The sequence below is a fragment of the Mustelus asterias genome, chromosome 5 (genome assembly GCF_964213995.1).
Source record: "Mustelus asterias chromosome 5, sMusAst1.hap1.1, whole genome shotgun sequence".
Classification (NCBI taxonomy): Eukaryota; Metazoa; Chordata; class Chondrichthyes; order Carcharhiniformes; family Triakidae; genus Mustelus; species Mustelus asterias.
Genome location: NC_135805.1, coordinates 65,018,803 through 65,042,509, shown reverse-complemented (window position 1 = coordinate 65,042,509; position 23,707 = coordinate 65,018,803). Strand labels below are relative to the sequence as shown.

Here is a 23,707-nt window from a genome sequence, read left to right as displayed (position 1 = left end):
TTTTATATTAATTTCAATATACTCAGTGTTATCGAAGTAAGGCTGGAATATAAAGAGTTGTGTTGAATGGTGATATTGCATCTTCAGGTGCATCTGTCATGCAGAAACATTGGTCATTTCAGTTTGGTTCACATGTGAGCATTGTAATAGTCGAAATCTGACGTTTTGAGTTGGCACATAGCAATAAAGTGAAAAAAATGTATTCTGAAAGTGACATTCCATAGAATCTAATGACATAATCAGCATTTATCATTGAAATGAGCAGATCTGGAAAATCAACCTACTCACCACATTGCTGAGTACTGCTCTTTCCTGAACTTCGAATTCAGTAATTTGTTTATATTTATGATATTAATCTGCACAGTGGAGAAGTTGAGATTATGTGAAACAAGTGTGGCTGTATAACATCTGATAATGGTCGCTTGTTTAGAAAATTAGAACTGGCTCCATCATTTGTCTATTCTGTGCACTTGTTATAAAGCTACCGACCATTAAGTACATTTTTAAAAATTTAATGATGACTTATTTACAAAACCGGTTTGGATGTAAGTGCATGGATGCACTTTCAACTATGCCAAGTCTCAAGGCTGATTGAGTCCGTGCAGCAAAATTTTTAATTTGTCTTGCTGATAATCTCAGTTTCTCATACCGCACAGTGATTATTGATACTCCTTACAGCCCAGGTTTTCACCATGACAAAGAGCCTCACCATCATGTTGAAAATCTCAGAACTGGCCAGAAATTCCAAGTCCTGCCCCGATCACAGCATATTCCATTTTCACAAGGATAGGAGTCCGCGGAGCCAGGCTAAGGATTGCACATGCACAGTTTATGGAGCCAGCTGATTATTTAAATCACCAGCTGCCTCCACTGAAGTGGTGGTAGGCCAAGAGTGCAAAACCCAAAGTTTGTAGACTAGATCAGGTAGGAGGAGGTCTGAATTTGGTGGATTCATTTTGATAGCCAGGGTATCCCTTTGAAGAGGTAAGGTATCTCTTTGGATAAGGTTCCATGAATGCCTCTGGGAGAGTTAAAGTACTTTTGGGGGAGGGAAGGCACCCTTTGGGATTATGAATAGTAAAGATGATTATGTGTAAAAAGCACACAAGCTTATTTGAACTGTCAAGCTGTCAAGGAACTGTCAAGTTGTCAAAGAACTGTCAAACAACCATAGTGCTGTGAAGGAGCTGTCAAGTTGCGAAGAAAATGTCATGCTGTCAAATAACTCTCAAAGCTGTCAAGGAATCATCAAAGGATACTAGGTGAGCAGGCAGAGTGTGGGTAAAGGGCAAAGGGTAATGGGTGGGAGCATCGGTTGGCATGAGTTGGCACTAAGTTGGCATTGGGGCAATAAAGGACCATGAGAATGTGAGGATATAGGGAGTATGAGGGGCCATTGATGAGTGGATGAGGAGCAGGCAGTGCCATAGGTTGATATGGTTGGGATATGGAAAGTGTGTGTGTCTGTGTGTGTGTGGAGGGGGGACATGAGGGCTTGAAAGCTGTTTTCTTCTTTTTAACGCACCCAGCAGCTTCACCACCATTTCTGGGGCAACAGATCTGACTTCCAATCCAGCATCATCCCTCTACCCACTGCCTCCCTCCCACCAGCCACCAGAATGCAATTCCAACCTGTTGGTGACCATTTTTAAATTACCTTAGTTCTGCACACCCGATCCAGGAGCAGAAATCTGGACCTAAACGCACTCATTTTAAAACTCTTAGGGCAGGATTTTTATCTCTCTCCCAGGGCAGGAAAGGAGGCAGGGTCAGCAACAGGTGGATACCAAAAATAGCACCATTGATCAGCACACCAGTTTCTTACCTCCATCCCACCCCTAGGCCATTTTCTGGAAGGTGGGATGGCGATTGGGAGGGCCACAAGAAGTGTGTAATCAATTGAGAGGCATTTGAAACCAGTTGTCAGAGACTTACTGGGATTTTCCAGTCGGCCTCCAGGTCCCTGCAAACAGCAACAGACAGCATGGCTGCCTGAAGCCTGAACTTCTCAAAGGGAGACCAGGGAACCAGTGTTTCAGGCAGGCTTAAAGGCCTTCCCTGGCTGCCCAGATGCAGTAGCAACTGCAGTCCGCCCTGTGCAGAGGCTTCCTGCCAACTGTGGTGACCTGGTTTTTTTTATTTGAAATTTGAAAAGGTTGTAGAGACATTTTAGTATTCCCTCGCCCTCACATACAGTTGGAGAGAATGGATGAACTGAGTCTTCCAAGACCATTTCGAGCTTCAACAAAAATGGCTTTGTTCAACATGCATGAGAGAGAGCAGAACTCAGACTGTAATTCCAGCTTGCTTCCGAGCTACTCTGTTAATCATCGGTTCTTACATACTCCTATACCCTTTTCTTTACATTACAAAGCATTACATTTACATTAGGCCATCATATCATTACTTTGAATTGGTTACAGTTCTGTTTCTGATCACATATGGATCCATTGTCCTGTGTGCTTTAGCTTCAACTGTTTCCTGGACATTTCCTGTCTACCTGTTTACAATATCAAAGTGTTGTGTTTGTCAAATCAATTTCAATGGTTTGTTAATTGTTCCCATCTCCCTGATACTTGATTCGTTTTCCAGAGGCACAATGGCTCCTCTAGGCTTTTTGGAGCCTTGGTAAGTGATATCGATCCTCTTATTGTTGTGTAATCTCGGAAAGATTTCACCTGGGTTGTGACTGTTTTAATGCCATCTGAGATGTAGCTATTTGTAATTTGTCATGTGTCTGCCTGCAGTGAGTGTGGATACTCCAGTGTTGTCTACAGTGGATACGACAGTGCTGTCTGTTTAACCCTTTCCATTCATTCCTCTCCTGTTGCAGGCCACATTCCCTGGCTTTGCCCTCTTACACTTACCATGGGACTTTGCTGCAGCTTAAAGAGCCCAGCCTTCTGCATCCTCCATTGAATGGAAATCCTGGCCTCTTGCCACTATTTGGCTAATTCTAGGACAACCAAGGTGAGTAACTTTCCCATACAGTATTGGCTTCTGACCCCCATTTGAACTTGGCAGTGAGGTCTTGCAGTCCAACAGAAAACCCTTGGTTTAGGAAATGATTGAAGAGGGAGTTGAATCACCGTAGCCAGAATTGAGCAGTAAATCTGTTCTCGGGAACGATAAAAATGTAAACTTTCAAGAGGTCAGGGAACGAGAAATTCAATCCTCATAATTATTGTTGAAATATAGCATTGCTGAGACATGTAATAGAATTTTGAAAAATACAAATTCTCATAATGGAGCTGAAGATATTAAAAGCCTCTTGCGTGTTTGTAATAATAGAGAATACAATTCATATGTTAAAATGCAATAAGATGTAAAGTTATTATATTTTCTAGCATTTGTAGTACATTTGAAGGTGTTCTTCCAAATATGGCATTTAACTTATACAGGATTCCTCATTAATTTTTCTCACATGTGACAGAAATGTTCTTTTTGATAGTTTTCTGATGAGTATTTTTTTATGTAATGAGTAGCATACACATGAGCACAGGTACAAACTGCAAAACAGCAATATTTTGTCTGAAATAAATTCATTTACCATATAACTCCAGTACAAAGCCATATTAAGTAAACAAGCTGCTCATTAAGTGACAGTTCCACTATGTATCAATCCATCCTATCCTATCCTGTAAGCCTGTGCATTCATATTTTATTTCCTAATCCTTTATTATCATTCAAAGTGTCCTGCATTGGACCAACAACTCACAATTCAACTTATTCCAATTGATTGGTTCGGTGAACCAGAAATCCTGAGAAGGATGATTGCATTCTATTGGAGGAATATAAACCAGTAAACTGTTCTGAAGGTAACTGTAAATAAATTTTATCTATTTCCTGGAGCTGTAGTACAGCACTCCCTGAAGCTTGATCAATCTTTTTTTCCTTGTAGTCATCATATGTATATAGAACTGGTTCACCATTTTTATACAACGCAATGTGAACACTTCTACCTTTGACATGGATGTGATACGAGAAATAGTAGATGCCTGGTATTTGACATGTAAAAATGCCAGTTTCTGAATCATAGACATTGGCTTGATTGTACAGTATTCTGTCAAAAACTATTGGCATTCCTGTTGTAGAATATGGTGTGGAGAGAATGGCTTTAAAACCTTGATCAGCATTTGACATTGGCTGTATTACAGCTTCCCCTGGTGGACCTGGTGGACCCGGCGGACCTGGAGGACCAGGGATGCCTGGAGATCCCTGGAGTTCTACAACACTAGATTTTTTCTTATCTCCTTCCAATGGGGTTCCAAATAGGAAAGGGTTAAAAGGACCTGGTGGTCCTTGTTTTCCTGGATCTCCTCTGATGCCTTTTTGTCCTGGGGGACCTCGAGAGCCACTTGGACCTTGTAGGCCAATGTTTCCAGGAGGTCCAGTTGGTCCATTATTGCCTTGAATCCCCAATGGTCCTTGGAAACCATGATCGCCTTGTATACCAAATTCACCAGGTCTACCACTGGGACCTTTATCACCCTGTGGACCAGGTGCGCCCTGTTTTCCAGGTGTCCCTGGAATACCTTCTTCTCCTGGAATTCCTGATTTTCCTGGAGCGCCTGTTGGTCCTTCATCGCCTTGTAACCCAGAAACTCCAGGCAGCCCTAATGCACCTGGTTCTCCTGAAGATCCTGGATTGCCATCTTTGCCTGGGACACCTTGCAGACCTGATGAACCTGTTGGCCCTGGATATCCTTTGGGTCCTGCAATACCAAATTCTCCATTTACTCCTGAATCTCCTTTCTCTCCAACATTGCCATACATGCCTCTGGAACCAGGCTCACCCTGCAGACCTGGGAAACCTGGATTTCCAATAGCCGGTGGACCATGTTTACCCGGCACTCCTTTTGAACCAGGAGGACCCTTGACCCCAGGAATCCCGGCAAGACCTGGTTCACCATCTACTCCTGGCATTGAAATTGACATACCAGGTGGACCATGTGAACCTCTTTCACCAGGTAGACCTGCAGCTCCAGGTCTACCAGATTCTCCATTTTCACCTTTCTCTCCTGGTGTGCCATGGATACCAGGAACCCCTGGTGGACCTGCGATCACTTCTCCAAGAGGTCCTGTCTCACCTGGTGGCCCTGGATAACCTTTTGCTCCTGTTAATCCAGGGGGGCCATTTTCAACGTCACCCTTTTCCCCACGCAGACCCAGACTTCCTGGTTCTCCAATTGTTCCACTTTCACCTTTTGACCCTGGAGAACCTGCTAATCCTTGGGAACCAGCCTCACCATCAACAGATTTTGTACTGACTCCAGGAGCACCTACAGATCCTGGAGGCCCTTGTATTCCTTGCTGCCCTTGAGGCCCCATGTCACCAATTAGTCCACTGAATCCTCTTGCACCCTTCTGTCCTGGTATTCCTGGCATTCCCGGCTGTCCCATATAGTTAATTCCTGGGATTCCTGACAGTCCAGGTGATCCACACATGCCTGGAAGCCCTGATTTGGCAGCACCTGCTGCTCCCGGTGGGCCTCTTGGTCCTGGTAATCCCCGTGGACCTCTGATACCTATGAAACGAAAAGGGCAATATTTACATCGTGACGCCAATAATATGTATTCCACATCATGTAACATTATTCTCCCGAACTTTACTAACTCTTACTGTTTTAAATCCAATAGGGAATTCAGGAAAAAATGCCTGCCCAGAGAATGGTTAGAAAAGGGAACCTGCTATTATTTCATAAAATGTGGGCATTAGAGACAAGGATATATATCCAGTGTATGTTAGCATAGTGGATATGTTACCGGTCCAGTAATGCAGAGGCCAGAACTAATAGTCCAGAGTTCAGGTTTCACCACAGCAGCTGGGGAATTTAAGTTCAGTTACTCATATAAATCTAGAATAAAAACAAGTATTGGTAATAATTGTTATGTAACTACTAGGTGGTGGTAAAATCTGTTTGGCTCACTAATGTCCTTTAGGGAGGAACCTTGCCATCCTTACCTGGTCTGGTCTATATGTGATTATAGACCCCAGCAATGTGGTTGCCTCAACTGCCTTCTGAAAGCCTTTCAGTTGTATCAAAACCCAGGAATTGCAGTAGTTTAATAAAGTGACTCACCACCATCTTTTCAAAGGGCAATTTGGGTAGAAAGGGGAGTGGGCAGCAACCGATGCTGACCTTGCCAGTGATGCCCACATCCTATGAATGAATAAATGAAAAAAATGCAGAAATACATTTAAACTAAAGTTGAATAAACACATGAGGTAGAAAGAAGTAAAAGGTTATGCTGATTGCATTAGATGAAGTGAAGAGTGAGGGGGGGTCAGGGAGAGCATAAACAATAGACACAGACTAGTTTGTCTGATTGGCCTGATTATTTCTGTGCTATAAATTCTACATCATTCCAAGCCTGTCAATATGTTCAGCCTGTTTTTGTCAATACACTTGCCAGGTATCATGCTCGGCTGAACTGTTTACACAGATACAAAGGAAACAGCTGGCTTTGTTTTATTGGCAGTTTTGAGATTGTAATACGTTTCACTGAAGTACTTTTTAATGCCTTGTTTATTTGGACAAGGTTAGATGTTAATGGATTGAGGTTTTATTTCCAATAGGACTTCCACTAACTGTGTTTGATTGACAATTTTATGAGCTTGCAAGGCGGTGAAACTTTTCAAAGGGAATTTTGAATGGTTGTAATTGCATGAGTATTTCAAAGTCCCGCCAGTTTTATTATATGGTTCATTAATTTTTTATCTAGTGGCTACTGGGGCAGTGCTTCAAAGTCTCAGAAGATGTCAAGATGTGAAAACCAAAGCATAGGGTCCCTTTTTACATTCACATCTGATTCTCCAGACTGTAGAATGCAGAAGAGAACTTTATCCACTGGAAAAGTATTCAAATGCATCTGATCTCTTATGTAATGATTGTCAAATTGTCTCTTACCTTTTAAAAACTCAGCTCTTTCATCAATCACTGCATTGATAAGATATTTAACTTTCAATTCTGACAGTTGAAGTTGTCAAGAGCTTTTAAACTTACAAAAGGTTCCTGACTCCACCCACCTTCCCCCAAGGTTCAGAAACTGACTTAGTTGGTATGGATTCTACAGCCTTCTGGAACCCAGTTCCCTCCACAAAAATAGTAACCTAAGAGAAAATGGAATTTGGAGCAAAATTTTTAAATTGCGACCCAACGTTAATGACGAATTGCAAGTCGCCTGCCAGTGGTGAATTTCAAATTTTCCAACCCAGTGAAAATGATGGTAGTGAAATTACAACCGCACATGCATAAGACCATAAGATAGAAGGAGCAGGTGTAGGTAATTCGGTCAATCAAAGTCTACTCAACCATTCAATGAGATCATGACTAACCTGATATGATAATCCTCAACTCTACTTTCCCACCTTATCTCCATAACCCTTGATTCAATTACTTCTGTCTGGTCCTCCTGATGTGGGTTTGCTCAGCATTGGGAGATGAAAATTTGGCCCATTGTCCAGTCAAGCATCCCTGATGACCTATCCAAACCCATGTCCTTTACCTACTCACACATGCATTTGTACCCCAAGCCACTGTGCCCCAAGCCCTATTCCTGGACAGTGTCATTGTACAGACCTGGTAGGCACTTACTGTTCACAGTCAGCTGGTGCCCAACAATACAGCCTACCAGGCATGCTATGAGAGGTGGACCACCATGAGGATCATTAAATTATGCATTAAAACCGAAGCAGAATACCACAGACCTTCCAAATCAGAAATAAAAACAAAAACTGGTGGAAAAAGCATTTTCTGTTTTTATTAAATTAGGCATTATCTGGCAATGATATTCCCATTGTTCCAGCCTCTGGTTCCTTTGTCACCAACTCGAATATTGAATCATATTCTGGTTACTGTGACACAAAGAGTACATTCAAATTCTTGTAGCTATTATATAGAGCAAAGTTGATCGCCAATGATAGAGAACTTGGTTGGGAAGAAACTTGGAAGGAAATTGGACAATCTGATATTATGTATGACAGATGTGGTACAGAAAAGTTAGACCTAGAACATTACCTTAAACTAGAATTATTATAGTGGGGACGAGGATACAAATTCAGAATAATCAAGGATAAGCTTAGGACTGATGACTCCAAAAATGTGCGGGTTAGATTGATTGACCATGCTAAATTGTTCCTTACTGTCAGGGGGATTAGCAGGGTAAATATGTGGGGTTACGGGGATAGGGCCAGAGTGGGATTGTTGTCGGTGCAGGCTTGATGGGCCAAATGGCCTCCTTCTGCACTGTTGGTATTCTATGACTCAATGATTCTTCTATGATGTTCTTGTTGATACAAAAAGTAATTAAGATAATAAAAGTTCTTCTGGATAACAGTTGAGGCAAAAACTTGAGTAAATAGCAGGAACAGTTGTACATGGTAGCTGAATTAAGAAATAGCCCTCTCTTGAATTTGCCCTTTTTCAAATTATTTGTTCGTGGGATGTCAGTGTTGCTGGCGAGACAAGCATTCATTTCCCATTCCTAACTGCCCTTGAGAATGTGGTTGTTAGTCACCTTCTAAAACTGTTGCAGTCCATGTGGTGCAATAACTGGTAGCAAGGGAGTTGCATGATTTTGATCCAGTGATTTTAATGGAGGGGCAATATAGTTCCAAGTCAGGATGGTGTGTGGCACTAAGGGAAATTTGAGCTGGTGGTGTTCCCATGCATCTACTGCACTCGTTCTGCTAGGTAGTAGAGGTTTTTGGTTTGGAAGGTGCTGTTGAAGGAAACTTGATGAGTTGCTGCAGTGCCTCTGGTACACACAGTTGTGACTGGTAAAGAAAATAGATGTTGAAGGTGGTGGATGGGGTCCCATTCAAGCTGGCTGCTTTGTCTTGGATGGTGTCAGGCTTCTTGGGTGCTGTTGGAGCTGCACTCATTCAGTTAGGTGGAGAGTATTTCATAGCACTCCTGACTTGTGCCTTGTAGATAGTGGACAGCTTTAGGGGAGTCAGGAGGTGAGTTACTCTCTGCAGACTTCCCAGCCTCTGACCTGTTCCTGTAGCCATAGTATTTACATAGCTGGTTCAGTTCAGTTTCTGGTCATTGGTAACACCCAGGAAATTGATAGCAGAGGATTCAGCAATAGTAATGCCATTGAATGTCAAGGGAAGATGGTTGGATTCTCTCTTGTTGGAGATGGTCATTGCCTGACACTTGTCTGGCATGGATGTTACTTGCCATTCTAAGGCCAAGCTTGAATATTGCACATGTCTTGCTGCATTTGGACATGGACTACTTCAGTATTTGATAACCGCTAAACATTGTGTAGTCATCAGTGACCAACCTCACTTAGAATTCCTACAGTGCAGAAGGAGGCCATTTGGCCCATCAAGCCTGCACTGACAATGATCCCACCCAGGTCCAATCCCTGTAACCCCATATATTGACCCTGCTAATACCCCTGACACTAATGGACAATTTATCATGGCAATCCACTTAACTCGCACATCTTTTGAGTGTGGGAGGAAACAGGAGTACTCGGAGGAAACCCACGCAGACACGGGCAGAATGTGCAAACTCCACACAGACAGTGACCCAAGCCGGGAATCAAACCCGGGTCCCTGGCGCTGTGAGGCAACAGTGCTAACCACTGTGCCACCGTGCCACCCTTCTGACCTTATGATGGAGGGAAGGTCATTGATGAGGCAGCTGTAGATGTTTGGGCCTAGGTCACTCTGAGGAAGCCCTGTGACAATGAACTGCGACTGAGCTGATTGATCTCCAACAATCATAACCACCTTCCTTTGTGCCAGGTATGACTACAACCAGTGGAGAGTTTTCCCCCTGTTCCCCATTGACATCATTTTGCTACTTTGTCCCTGTTGAACCAAGGCAGTAATGAAGTCAGGAGCTAAGTGACCCTGGCGGAACCCAAACTGAGCATCAGTGAGCAGGTTACTGCTGAGCAAGTGCCACTTGATGGCACTGCTGTGACCCCTTCCATCACTTTACTGATGATTGAGAGTCGACTGATAGGGCAGTAATTGGCCAGGTTGGATTTGTCCTGTTTCTTGTGTACAGGGCATACCTGGACAATTTTCCACATTGCCGGGTAGATGCCAGTGTTGTAGCTGAATTGAAACAGCTTGCTTAAGGACACAGCTAGTACTGGAGCACAAGTCGTTCACACTATTGCTGGAATGTTGTCAGGACCCATAACTTTTGCAGTATCCAGTGCCTTCAGTCATTTCTTGATAGCATGTGGAGTGTATCACATTGGCTCAAGACTTGCACATGTGATGCTGTTGACTTCAGGAGAAGGCTGAGATAGATCATCCTCCTGGTACTGCTGTCTGGAGATTGTTGCTTCAGCCTTTTCTTTTGCAGTGATGTGCTAGGCTTCCCCATCACTGAGAATGGGGATGTTTGTGGAGCCTCCTCTTCCAGTTAGTTGTTTAATTGTCCACCACCATTCACACACAACTGGACGTGGCAGGACTGCAGAGCTTTGATCTGATCTGTTGGCTGTGACCAAGGCTGTAATGAGATCGGGAGCTGAGTGACCCTGGTGGAACTAAAACTGAGCAACAGCGAGCAGCTTATTGCCAAGCAAGTGAAAGATTACTAATCCAATGATAGCACTATGACGCCACCGTTTCCCCTTTGTGAATTTAGAAAACCACTCTCATGTATGCTGGAAAATCCAGTCTCTTCACCCCAACGCATTTGAGAGCCACGTGAACATTGTACCAGCTTCCTTAATTCCTGTTTTTTGTTCTTTCAGGTCTTTTGAATGATGTGGGCCCACGTGATCAAGTTAGATATTTTAAAATCGAACAGTAAGTAGGTTTCATACACCACGATAAAAAATAGGCACATGAAAAATGTACCACAACAGAGAAAAATACAAAAGGAAAGGAAATCAAGAGAGCAAAGGTTTTCTTCAAGTTAACACGGAAACTTGGGAACAATCATTAGTACTGGCTTTTTACCAGCAGATGATGCTGTTGTGCTTTATTAAAATTCAATGTCAATTTTATTTCACACGCGTCTCGATTCCTCTATCTTAAAGTGATTGAAGTTTCTAATTATACACGACCCAAGTATTTGCCCCTCTTTTAATCACGCTCTTTTTGTGCTGTTTGGGAAATGATCTTAGTCCTATCCTGGGAATACTCAACAGGTCACAGGAAATACAGGAACATTGGACAGGTTGGTGCTCTGCTCCTGCTTTAGTTTGTCAGCATCACAGGTTTAACATCCATACTCCGACATTTAAATGCATAGCGCTATATAAAACAAGCATGGCCCGCTGAAATAGTAGTCCTGATAATGAAAACCTTTAAATGGAAATAATCTAAAGGTGGGTCTTGAAGATTCACATGATGGAGCTGTGACTGTTGTTTGGCAGCTTGTTCCATTGTGGGATTGTCCCTGTGAAGATTGTTGATATACTGTCTTGGGGACAAATGGTCTTTATAGATTGTGTGGATGGCTACCTTGGTGTTTTGACATTGCTGGAAGGTACCAGGGTACGTGCTTCTGCCAATTCCTACCAGTCCAGTCCATATTTTGTAGAACATAGTCGACTTTTTTACCTCCATTTCTTTAGTGATTCCCATTCCAAGTCTTTGATCAAGGATGTGACACTGGTGTATTTCCCATATTGATTTGTGCAGACGTGCATTGGATCACTTCAATCTTATTTATACCTCTCACTATAAAATGATCCCACACAACTTACATACTCCGTGATTGGACGAGCAAGTGTTTGGTAAGTTATAACTCTGATATTTTTAGTGCAGGACCAAAGATTCCTCACTGCCCTGGTGAAAATCATCCTATTTTCCATTTTTCATTCTGCTCAGACAACCTAGTATGGCAACGTGCAGGAACAGCAAAATGTTCCTAATATACATGAATCAAACAATGGTTGCCCATAGTTTTCTGAGGCACAACTCTGGATTACATAATTGTAAAATTAATCTTCTCATTAATAAAATATATTTTTCTTTTTAAAGGTTTGAACATTTTGTGTGGTTCAGAAGTCCATTCTATTCCTCCTGGCCCCACAAGGAAAATCAAAAGAAGTTAAAACATGAACCTTTTGGGGCCTCTTACTGCCCTAGATTCTCTTCCTGTGAGGCTGACTTGGTGGGAAAAGCTTCACCACATAGGCCTCTGATTAAAATAGCAGTCAATCCCTGCTCACATAATCAGAGCTCGACTAACTTAGTTAAAGAAGGAGGCCGGCTGTTATTTGGTGGATGGCCCACTCATTTGCTTGGAAGTGAAGTTAAAATCGGAAGCTGCAGAAAGGGAGCGGAGTCCTTGACAGGTAAGTCCCAAGGGTAATTTAAGCTATCCATGTGTTTGGTTTTGTTCCAGGTAGCTAGAGTTAAAATGACCCTTTTGCTGTTACAGTAAAACAACACTTATGTGAGGGATCAATGTATTCTGCATCTGTTTTGGTGCACAATTGTCAGTGCGAGTTTCAGTATCAACTACAAAATGTATACCAGATTTATGTTGTTAACTGTGTTTGGCACAGCCGATGGAGATTGTATACAGGAGCTGAACAAGCTAATTTTCCCCATGCATTTTCAGGACTTGGTAAAATAGAGTGACAAGACACTCTTCCCACATATTAACTAAATAAACTTGGGTGGATTGCCAAGGGAAGATTTAGAACAGCATGAATTGAGGTCTCCCACATGGTAACCATGAGGGGAGAGAAATGTGCAACAGAAGACAGAAAATTATTTGAAAGAAAGGGATCGGAAAAGTAAAATTCCATGCATCCATTTTTAAAATTTTTTCTGGCCATTTTTTCTGGGCAATTAACTTCTATCCTGGATAAACAGACTCTTTGAGTATTATTTTTAAATGCTTTCTTATACCTTACCCAAGTGAGCACTCATCACTTTGGCATCGAGCTGGTTATTCAACCACAGTGAGCATCACAGCTCAGCTTGATTCTATTCTTCCTAACATTCTTATACATGTACAATTATCTTGGATTTCTGGTTGCCGATCAGAATCCTCAATCAATTTCTTTCTCTCTCTAAACCAGGGGCACCAAGGCCAATCGTTGGGCTACTATTCCTATCCTAGCTAAGGTAAGCATACTTAGTACAGAACGAGAATTAAAAGTGAAATGTTCCTTATCTGCAAGGACTTACAATTGCATTTAAAAATGTTACAAACAGTCCTATCTATTATTTGGCAAGTTTAAAATACTAGGAACATATTCATTGCTTGTTTCATATGCGCTTCATCAGCAGTTTGAGCAGACTTCCTTTGAAAAATTAGATCAATGTTTCATGTCAAAAATCTATCAGAGAATCAGTGTACAATCAGGAAAAATAGGATCTGTTTTAAAACTTCAAATTAACTGAAAGCACATGATTTTAAGTCAAAGGATCTCTTCAAGTTTTTATAAAAGATTCGAGTCATAGAATTTTACAGCACAAAATGAAGTCCTTTGGCTCATTGTGTCCGCCATCAAACACCTATCTATTCAAATCACATTTTCCAGCACATGGTCTGTAGCTTTGGATGCTATGGCATTTCAAGTGCTCATCTAAATGCTTCTGAAATGTTGTGAGGAAGGCAGCAGCTTTTATTTTTCTCTTTAAATTTTATCAACAAACAGTGTGCTTAGTTTTCCCTAATCTGTTATTTGAGAATCAAGGTGAGTTTTCAAACTCTTTCCTGATTAGTTTTGCAGTAGCTTATTTTATGTCATTCAATGCAACTCCATTCTGAGGTTCATACAGTGGGTGTGATTTTTTTGGCCTCCCTGCAATCTGTTTCTCGCAGTGGGAGGCAGTGTGATCCGATAGGATCTTCTGGTCCCGCCACTGTTAATGGGATTTCCCATCAGGAAACCTATGGCGGGTATATGCTGTTGGCAGGACCAGAAGATCCCGCCGACGTGAACAGCCAGTGAATTCCAGTTCATTTACATAGGAGCATAGAACAGAAGTAGCCTCTCAAGCCTGTTCTACCATTCATTTAGATCTTGGTTGCACAGAACATAACTCCATTTTCCAGTCTCTGTTTCATCTTTCTTGACCCCTTCACCAAACAAAAATTATCATTTCCAGTCTTAAACGATTCAATTAATGTATTGTCTGTCACATTTTAGGAATTCAGTACAAAATTTCCATTATCCATTGCGTCAAAAAATGCTTCCTGATTATAAAAGAGATATGAGAACATAGATCATAGAACATAGAACAGTACAGCACAGGAACAGGCCATTCAGCCCACGATGTTGTGCCGAACATGATGCCAAATTAAACTAATCATTCCGCCTGCCCTTGGTCCATATCCCTCTATTCCTTGAATATTCACATGCTTATCTAAAAGCCGCTTAAATGCCCCTATCATATCTGTCTACATCACCATACCTAGCAGCACGATCCAGACACCGACCAATCTCTTGCTTTTATGTCATTCAATGCAACTCCATTCTTAGGCTCATACAGTGGGTGTGATTTTTTTGCCTCCCTGCAGTCTGTTTCTCGCAGTGGGAGGCAGTGTGATCCAGTGGGACCTTCTGGACCTGCCACTGTCAATGGGATTTCCTGCCAGGAAACCCATGGCAGGGATATGCTGTTGGCAGAACCAAAAGATCCTGCTGGTGTGAACAGTCCTTCACATCTCCTTTGAACTTTCCCCCTCTCATCTTGAGTGCATTTCCCCTAGTATTAGACATTTCAACTCTAGGAAAAAGATTCTGATTGTTAACTCTATCTATGTCATCATAATTTTATAGACTTCTATCAGGTCTCCCATCAGCCTCCACCTCTCCAGAGAAAACAACCCTAGTTTGTCAAACTTCTCCTTATAGCTCATACCCTTTAATCCAGGCAGCATCCTGGTAAACCTCTTCTGCACCCTCTCCAAAGCCTTCACATCCTTCCTGTAATGTGGTGACCAGAATTGCATGCAATACTCTTTTAAGTGTTACGTAACCAAAGTTTTATAAACCTGTAACATGACATCCTGATTCTTGCACTCAGTGCCCCGATTAATAAAGGCAAGCATGCCATACGCTTTCTTTACCAGCCTATCGACTTGTGTGGCCATTTTCAGGGAGCTATGGACTTGAATCCCAAGATCCCTCTGTACATCAATGATGTTCAGCATCCTGCCTTTAACTGTATACTTTTGATCTCCCAAAGTGCAGCACCTCACACTTGCCCCAATTAAACTCCGTCTGCTATTTCTCTGCCCATATTTCAACTAATCTATATCCCACTGTACCCTTTGACAACCTTCTACACTATCCACAACTTCACCTATCTACAACTTCACCTATCTTTGTGTCATCTGCAAACTTACTAACCCACCCATCTACATTTTCATCCAATAAAAGCAAATTACTGCCAATGCTGGAATCTGAAACCAAAAGAGAAAATGCTGGAAAATCTCAGCAGGTCTGGCAGCATCTATAAGGAGAGAAAAGAGCTGATGTTTTGAGTCCAGGTGACCCTTTGTCAAAACTAAAAGGCATAGAAAGTGGGAGATATTTATACTGCAGGGTGAGGGAATGAAAGATGAGCCATAGCCACAGAAACCAGGGAAACCAGCTTATAGCTGTCCACAGAGAGAATAAAGGGTGTGAATGGCCAAACGGCAGAGAAGCTAAAGTGAAGATGTTGGGGGTGGGGGGGGGGGGGGAAGGAAAACGGATGGGACAGAGGTAAGATTTAGATTTAGCTCCTTTGCCTCCGCCGCACCTGTTCCGATGATGCCACCTTCCAAAGAGGTGCTTCTAATATGTGCTCCTTTTTCCTCAACCGTGGATTCCCATCTACAGTTGTCGACAGGGCCCTCAACAGCGTGTGATCCATCTCTCTCACCACGACCTTCACCCCCTCCCCTCCCTCCCAGAACAAGGATAGAGTCCCCCTTATTCTCACATTTCACCCCACCAGCCTCCGCATGCAAAGCATAATCCTCCGTCATTTTCGCCAACTCCAGCATCGTACCACCAACAAACACATAAGAACATAAGAACATAAGAAATAGGAGCAGGAGTAGGCCATCTAGCCCCTCGAGCCTGCCCCGCCATTCAATAAGATCATGGCTGATCTGACGTGGATCAGTACCACTTACCCGCCTGATCCCCATAACCCTTAATTCCCTTACCGATCAGGAATCCATCCATCCGCACTTTAAACATATTCAGCGAGGTAGCCTCCACCACCTCAGTGGGCAGAGAATTCCAGAGATTCACCACCCTCTGGGAGAAGAAGTTCCTCCTCAACTCTGTCTTAAACCGACCCCCCTTTATTTTGAGGCTGTGTCCTCTAGTTTTAACTTCCTTACTAAGTGGAAAGAATCTCTCCGCCTCCACCCTATCCAGCCCCCGCATTATCTTATAAGTCTCCATAAGATCCCCCCTCATCCTTCTAAACTCCGATCAGGAATCCATCCATCCAACGAGTACAAACCCAATCTCCTCAGCCTCTCCTCATAATCCAAACCCCTCATCTCCGGTATCAACCTGGTGAACCTTCTCTGCACTCCCTCCAATGCCAATATATCCTTCCTCATATAAGGGGACCAATACTGCACACAGTATTCCAGCTGAGGCCTCACCAATGCCCTGTACAGGTGCATCAAGACATCCCTGCTTTTATATTCTATCCCCTTCGCAATATAGGCCAACATCCCATTTGCCTTCTTGATCACCTGTTGTACCTGCAGACTGGGCTTTTGCGTCTCATGCACAAGGACCCCCAGGTCCCTTTGCACGGTAGCATGTTTTAATTTGTTTCCATTGAGATAGTAATCCCATTTGTTATTATTTCCTCCAAAGTGTATAACCTCGCATTTCTCAACGTTATACTCCATTTGCCATATCCTCGCCCACTCACTCAGCCTGTCCAAATCTCTCTGCAGATCTTCTCCGTCCTCCACACGATTCACTTTTCCACTTATCTTTGTGTCGTCTGCAAACTTCATTACCCTACACTCCGTCCCCTCCTCCAGATCATCTATATAAATGGTAAATAGTTGCAGCCCGATACCGATCCCTGCGGCACGCCACTAGTTACCTTCCTCCAACCGGAAAAACACCCATTTATTCCGACTCTTTGCTTCCTGTCGGATAGCCAGTCCCCAATCCGCTTTAACACACTACCCCCAACTCCGTGTGCCCTAATCTTCTTCAGCAGCCTTTTATGGGGCACCTTATCAAACGCCTTTTGGAAATCCAAAAACACCGCATCCACCGGTTCGCCTCCATCAACCGCCCTAGTCACATCTTCATAAAAATCCAACATGTTCGTCAAGCACGACTTTCCCCTCATGAATCCATGCTGCGTCTGATTGATCGAACCATTTCTATCCAGATGCCCTGCTATCTCCTCTTTAATAATGGATTCCAGCATTTTCCCTACTACAGACGTTAAGCAGACCGGCCTATAGTTACCCGCCTTTTGTCTCCTTCCTTTTTTAAACAGCGGCGTAACATTAGCCGTTTTCCAATCAACCGGCACTACCCCAGAATGCAACGAGTTTTGATAAATAATCACTAACGCATCCACTATTACCTCTGACATTTCTTTCAATACCCTGGGATGCATTCCATCCGGACCCGGGGACTTGTCCACCTTCAGTCCCATTAGTCTACCCAGCACTGCCTCTCTGGTAACATTAATTGTATTAAGTATTTCTCCTGCTGCCAACCCTCTATCGTTAATATTTGGCAAACTATTTGTGTCCTCCACCGTGAAGACCGACACAAAAAACTTATTTAAAGACTCAGCCATATCCTCATTTCCCACTATTAACTCCCCCCTCTCGTCCTCCAAGGGTCCAACATTCACTCTATCCACTCTATTCCTTTTTATATATTTATAAAAACTTTTACTATCATTTTTTATATTAGTTGCTAGCCTAGCTTCATAGTCTATCCTTCCTTTCTTTATCGCTTTCTTAGTCTCTCTTTGTTGTTTCTTAAATTTTTCCCAATCACTTGTTTCTCCACTATTTTTGGCCACTCTGTACGCAGCTGTTTTTATTTTAATACTCTCCTTTATTTCCTTCGTTATCCACGGCTGGTTCTCCCTTTTCTTACAATCCTTGTTTTTTGCTGGAATATATTTTTGCTGAGAACTGAAAAGGATCTCCTTAAAAATCCTCCACTGTTCCTCAGCTATCCTACCTGCCAGCCTGCTCTCCCAGTCTACCTTAGCCAATTCATCCCTCATCCTATCATATTTCCCTCTGTTCAAACAGAGGACACTGGTTTGGGACCAAACTTTCTCCTCTTCCATCTGAATCAGAAATTCGACCATATTGTGGTCACTAGACCCAAGAGGGTCCTTCACAATAAGATCCTTAATTCTACCTACCTCGTTACACAATACCAGATCCAAAATAGCTCGTTCCCTCGTCGGTTCCGTAACATGCTGTTCAAGGAAACTATCCCGACAGCATTCTAAGAACTCTTCCTCCATTCCACCCTTACCGACTTGAGTCTGCCAGTCAATGTGCATGTTGAAGTCCCCCATGATTATTGCCGTTCCGTTTTTACACGCATCCCTTATCTGCTTGTTTATAGCCCTCCCTACCTCAACATTATTATTTGGGGGCCTATATACCACACCTACTCGTGTCTTTCTCCCTCTACTATTCCTCACCTCTACCCATAATGATTCCACGATTTGTTCCTCAGAGCCTATGTCATCCCTCAGTACTACCCTGATATTATCTCTTATTAATAGCGCGACCCCACCACCTTTTCCTTCCTGTCTATTCTTCCTAAACGCCTGATACCCCTGGATATTCATCTCCCAGTCCTGGTCACCTTTCAGCCACGTTTCTGTAATGGCCACTAGATCGTACCCACTTGTGCTGATTTGCACCATCAACTCATTTACCTTGTTCCGAATGCTTCGTGCATTCAGGCAAAGTGTCCTTATTCCAGCTTTTATCTGGACCCGCTTTGATGAGTCGCGAGCACCCTCTCCCTCTACTCCCTTATCTAAATTACCGCCTTCATTCACTTGCACCCTCTCCTCTACCATTAATTTTGTAATTCCCCTTACCCCTGCATCCTCCCCCCCATCAATTAGTTCCTTGATCCTAGTCAACTCTTCTAGCTCCCCTCCCCCCAACCTATCCAGTTTAAATTCTCCCCAGTAACCTTAGCCAACCTACCGGCCAGGATATCGGTCCCCGTGTGATTCAAGTTCCACCCGTTTTTTGTATACAGATCACCCCTGCCCCTAAAGAGGTCCCAATGGTCCAGGAACCTGAATCCCTGCCCCCTGCACCAGTCCCTCAGCCACACATTCATCTTCCACCTCACTCCATTCCTGCCCTCACCTTCCCGTGGCACAGGCAGTAATCCTGAGATTACTACCTTTGCTTTCCTCTTTCTCAGCTGTCTCCCTAATTCCCTGTACTCCCTTTTCATGACCCCTTCTCCCTTCCTACCCACATCAGCGGTACCAATATGTACCGCTACCTCAGGCTCCTCTCCCTCCCACCTCAGGATTTCCGGGACGCGACTAGCGACATCCTGGATCCTGGCCCCAGGGAGGCAGACCACCATGCGAGAATCCCGCCTACCTCCGCAGAAACGCCTGTCTGTCCCCTTCACCATCGAGTCCCCGATTAATACCGCCTTCCTCCTCTTTTCCTTAGCCCTCTGACTTACAGGGCTGGACTCCACTGCGGAGACACGGCCACTGCTGCTTCCCCCAGGCGGGCTGTCCCCCCAGCAGTACTCAAGCAGGAGTACTTGTTGTGCAGGGGCAAATCCACTGGGGTGCTCTCAACCACCCTAGCCTTACCCTTCCTGGCTGTCACCCACTTGGCCTCCTCCCGTGGCCCTGGTGTGACCACCTGTTGATAGCTCTTGTCTATCACCTCCTCATTCTCCCTCATCAGCCTAAGATCCTCGAGCTGCAGTTCCAGCTCCCTAACACGGTCCCTCAGGAACCGCAGCTCGACACACCCCTCACAGATGTGGATGTCCGGGAGGCCAGAGGCCTCCCTTCACTCCCTCTGTCAGCATTCCACAGAGACCGTTCCCTCCGGGATAACCTAGTCCACTCCTCCACTATACCCAACACTTCATGGCACCTTTCCATGCAATCGCAGAAGGTGTAACATCTGTCCCTTTACCTTTCCTATGCTCACCATCCAAGGTCCAAAACATTCATTCCAGGTTAAGCAGCGTTTCACTTGCATCTCTTTCAATTTGGTCTATTGCATTCACTGCTCCCAATGTGGTCTCCTCTATGTCGGAGAGACCAAGCATAGACTGGGTGATCACTTTGCTGAGCATCTTTGGTCTGTGTGCAATCAGGACCCTGACCTTTCGGTTGCTTGCCATTTTAACACACGATCCTGCTCTCATGCCCACTTGTCTGTCCTTGGCTTGCTGCAATGTTCCAGTGAAGCTCAACGCAAACTGGAGGAGCAGCATCTCATCTTCCGGCTAGGCACATTACAACCTTCCGGTCTCAACATCGAATTCAACAACTTCAGATTTTTTGCTCTACCCCACGTTGACCCCTTTGTTTTCATTCTATTTTATTTAATTTTTTACTGTTCTCTACCTTTTATTTCTTTATTGTCTTTCTTCATTTTTCTTCCTCCCCCCGCACTTTTTCCCCCTACTTTACGCCCCTTCTCTTACCTTTTCTCCCCCTTTGCTTCTCCTTTTCTAAATCTTACCTCTGTCCCATCCATTTTCCTCCCCCCACCCCGCAACATCTTCATTCTAGTTCTCAGCTGTTTGGCCATTCACACCCTTTATTCTCTCTGTGGACAGTTGTTAGCTGGTTTCCCTGATTTGTAGCAATGACTCATCTTTTACTCCCTCCCCCTGTAGTATAAATATCTCCCACTTTCTATGCCTTTTAGCTTTGACAAAAGGTCGTCTGGACTCGAAACATCAGCTCTTTCTCTCCTTACAGATGCTGCCAAACCTGCTGAGATTTTCCAGCATTTTCTCTTTTGGTTTACGTTTTCATCCAAGCCATTTATATATATCACAAACAATAGAGGTTCCAATACAGATCCCTATGGAACATCACTAATCACAGACCTCCAGCCAGAAAAACACCCTTCCACCACCACCCTCTGGCTTATATGGGCAAGTCAATTCTGAATCCAAGTAGCCAACTCACCATGGGTCTCATGCACCTTACTCTTAAAAACACTATAAACGCTGTAGAAAGTACAAAAAAGATTTACTAGAATAATACCAGAACTGAGAGGATAAACCTATCAGAAAAGGGTCCCCTTCTCTAGAAAACAGAAGATTGAAATCAACATAGGACTTCACAATTTTGAACGAGTTTGATAGGGTAAAAGTGGAGAAGATGTTTCCACTTACAGGCATGACCAAACTGAAAAGCCATAATTATCAGACAGTAGCTAATAAACCCAATAGGGAATTCAGGAAAGAATGTTTTTACTCTTGCAAGTGGTTAGAATATAGAACTTGCTGCTACAAAAAATGTAATTGAGATGAATAGCACAGATGTATTTGAGGGGAAGATGGATAAGTGTTCACAAGGGAAATAAATAGTAGAGTATGAAGTTAGATGAAGACGGTTAGAAGGAGGCTTATGTGGAAAATAAACACCAGTATGGGCCTGTCGAGCTGAATGGCATGTTTCTGTGCTGTAGGTATTTTTTTTTACAAAGGTTTTTAATTGTATTCCTAAATGGCCTAGCTCTAATCTTATGTTTATGTCATACTTGTTTGAATACATAAATGAACTGGCGGAAAATGTAAGGGGTCTGATTAGTAAGTTTGTGGATGACACAAAGATTGGTGGAGTTGCTGATAGTGCCGGGGATTGTCAGAGGATACAACAGGATAGGGATAGATTGGAGACTTGGGCACAGAAATGGCAGATGGAGTTTAGTCTGGACAATGCGAGGTGAAGCATTTTGGAGTGTTATGGTGAAATCAAAGTGATGGACACAAAATGGTTACCTGGCACACAAAATGGATTCTGGGAAAAGATATTAAGAGGCAGTGACTTTAGGCACAGACAGTTACACAAAGAGTTAAAACCTGTAGTGTCAAAATTGCTGCAGGAAACTGGTCAGACCTTGAGGCACCCTAAGACTTGAGATAAGAGCAGACCCAGAACAATGAGTTTGATAACAAGATCAGCCACTGATGGGGACATAGAACATAGAACATAGAAAGCCACAGCACAAACAGGCCCTTCGGCCCACAGGTTGCGCCGATCACATCCCCACCTCTAGGCCTATCTATAGCCCTCAATCCCATTAAATCCCATGTACTCATCCAGAAGTCTCTTAAAAGACCCCAACGAGTTTGCCTCCACCACCACCGACGTCAGCCGATTCCACTCACCCACCACCCTCTGAGTGAAAAACTTACCCCTGACATCTCCTCTGTACCTACCCCCCAGCACCTTAAACCTGTGTCCTCTCGTAGCAACCATTTCAGCCCTTGGAAATAGCCTCTGAGAGTCTACCCTATCCAGACCTCTCAACATCTTGTAAACCTCTATCAGGTCACCTCTCATCCTTCGTCTCTCCAGGGAGAAGAGACCAAGCTCCCTCAACCTATCCTCATAAGGCATGCCCCCCAATCCAGGCAACATCCTTGTAAATCTCCTCTGCACCCTTTCAATGGCTTCAACATCTTTCCTGTAATGAGGTGACCAGAACATAAATGCATAAATGTAACGAGATCAGCCACTGATGGGAACATAAGTACATAAATGTATATATCGAAACCAGTCATTGATAGAGGACATAACTGCATAAATGTATACAATGATGTGTTAACTGGCAATGTGCGTACCTGTCTGCTTGTAACGATGTGTTAACTGCCGATGTCCGTATCTGTCTACTCAACTTGTAACAATGTGCGAACGGCTAATGTCCGTACTGTCTATTATCTAAAAAGTATAAAAGATGCTCAACTACCATTGTGTAGTTGAAAGGTGGCTGCCAGTACTGCGGAGTACCAGCGCTTCTCCCAAAGCTTTGACCAAATAAAACTGTTTTGTTGAACCTCCAAGTCTGACTCCAAAGTGGTGAATTTCCTATAGCAAATTGGCGTAGTCAGCAGGATCTCACTACTGGTGGTAAGTTCGATCGATTGGCCACGATCGGAAAACCGGGGTAGAGATCGTTGAATCTATGGGAGTCAGAGTGGGTCAATAATACAGTTTAAAAGGGGTTAAAAATTAAAGGGTATTATAGAGATAAGTACTGATTGTTGATGGTATAGTGATAAGTATTGATTGATGTTACTTGTGCTAACCGACTAGAGGACAAGGAAGTGCCTGTCTCAAACGTGCAGCCTTAGACCGGTTGTTAAGATGGGAAATCCCCCTCGCGAAGGTTAAGACCCTGAAGTGGGCGTAGAGGCACCAAGGGCACTTAGGGTTGTGAAGCACAAGTGACAAAGGTCGGTTAACATCAAACTCTGTAGTGGTGAACAAACGCACAGTTTGCCACCTGTTTGCATGAAAGTTTGTATAGTTGGGTACTGGACTGTCAATATTGTAAAGCAGTGCAGAAAAGGAGCTGATCAACTCTGACCTAGAGCCGGACTCCGGTGGAGAAACACGTTGCCGAGGTGGTAATAGTGGCCGTGAGTATAAATAGAAACCCTGAGATAGTAGAGAAACACGGTACTAGGATAGTAATAGTGGCCGGGGGTAGTGAAGTCCCTACGGTAGAGAAACACATTGCTAGGAAGTAATCGTGGCTGTATGGTGCCT

General features: G+C 43.5%; 1 protein-coding gene across 1 annotated transcript in view; it reads right to left on the bottom strand.

The window, feature by feature from the left end:
* Window positions 1-2,241: 2,241 nt before the first annotated feature.
* LOC144493577 (uncharacterized) overlaps window positions 2,242-23,707 on the bottom strand; it is a 31,502-nt gene continuing 10,036 nt past the window's right edge. The window contains exon 3 of the mRNA XM_078212686.1: window positions 2,242-5,528. Coding sequence (XP_078068812.1) covers window positions 3,727-5,528 — 1,802 coding nt within the window. The 3' untranslated portion in view covers window positions 2,242-3,726. The remainder of the gene's footprint in view (window positions 5,529-23,707) is intronic.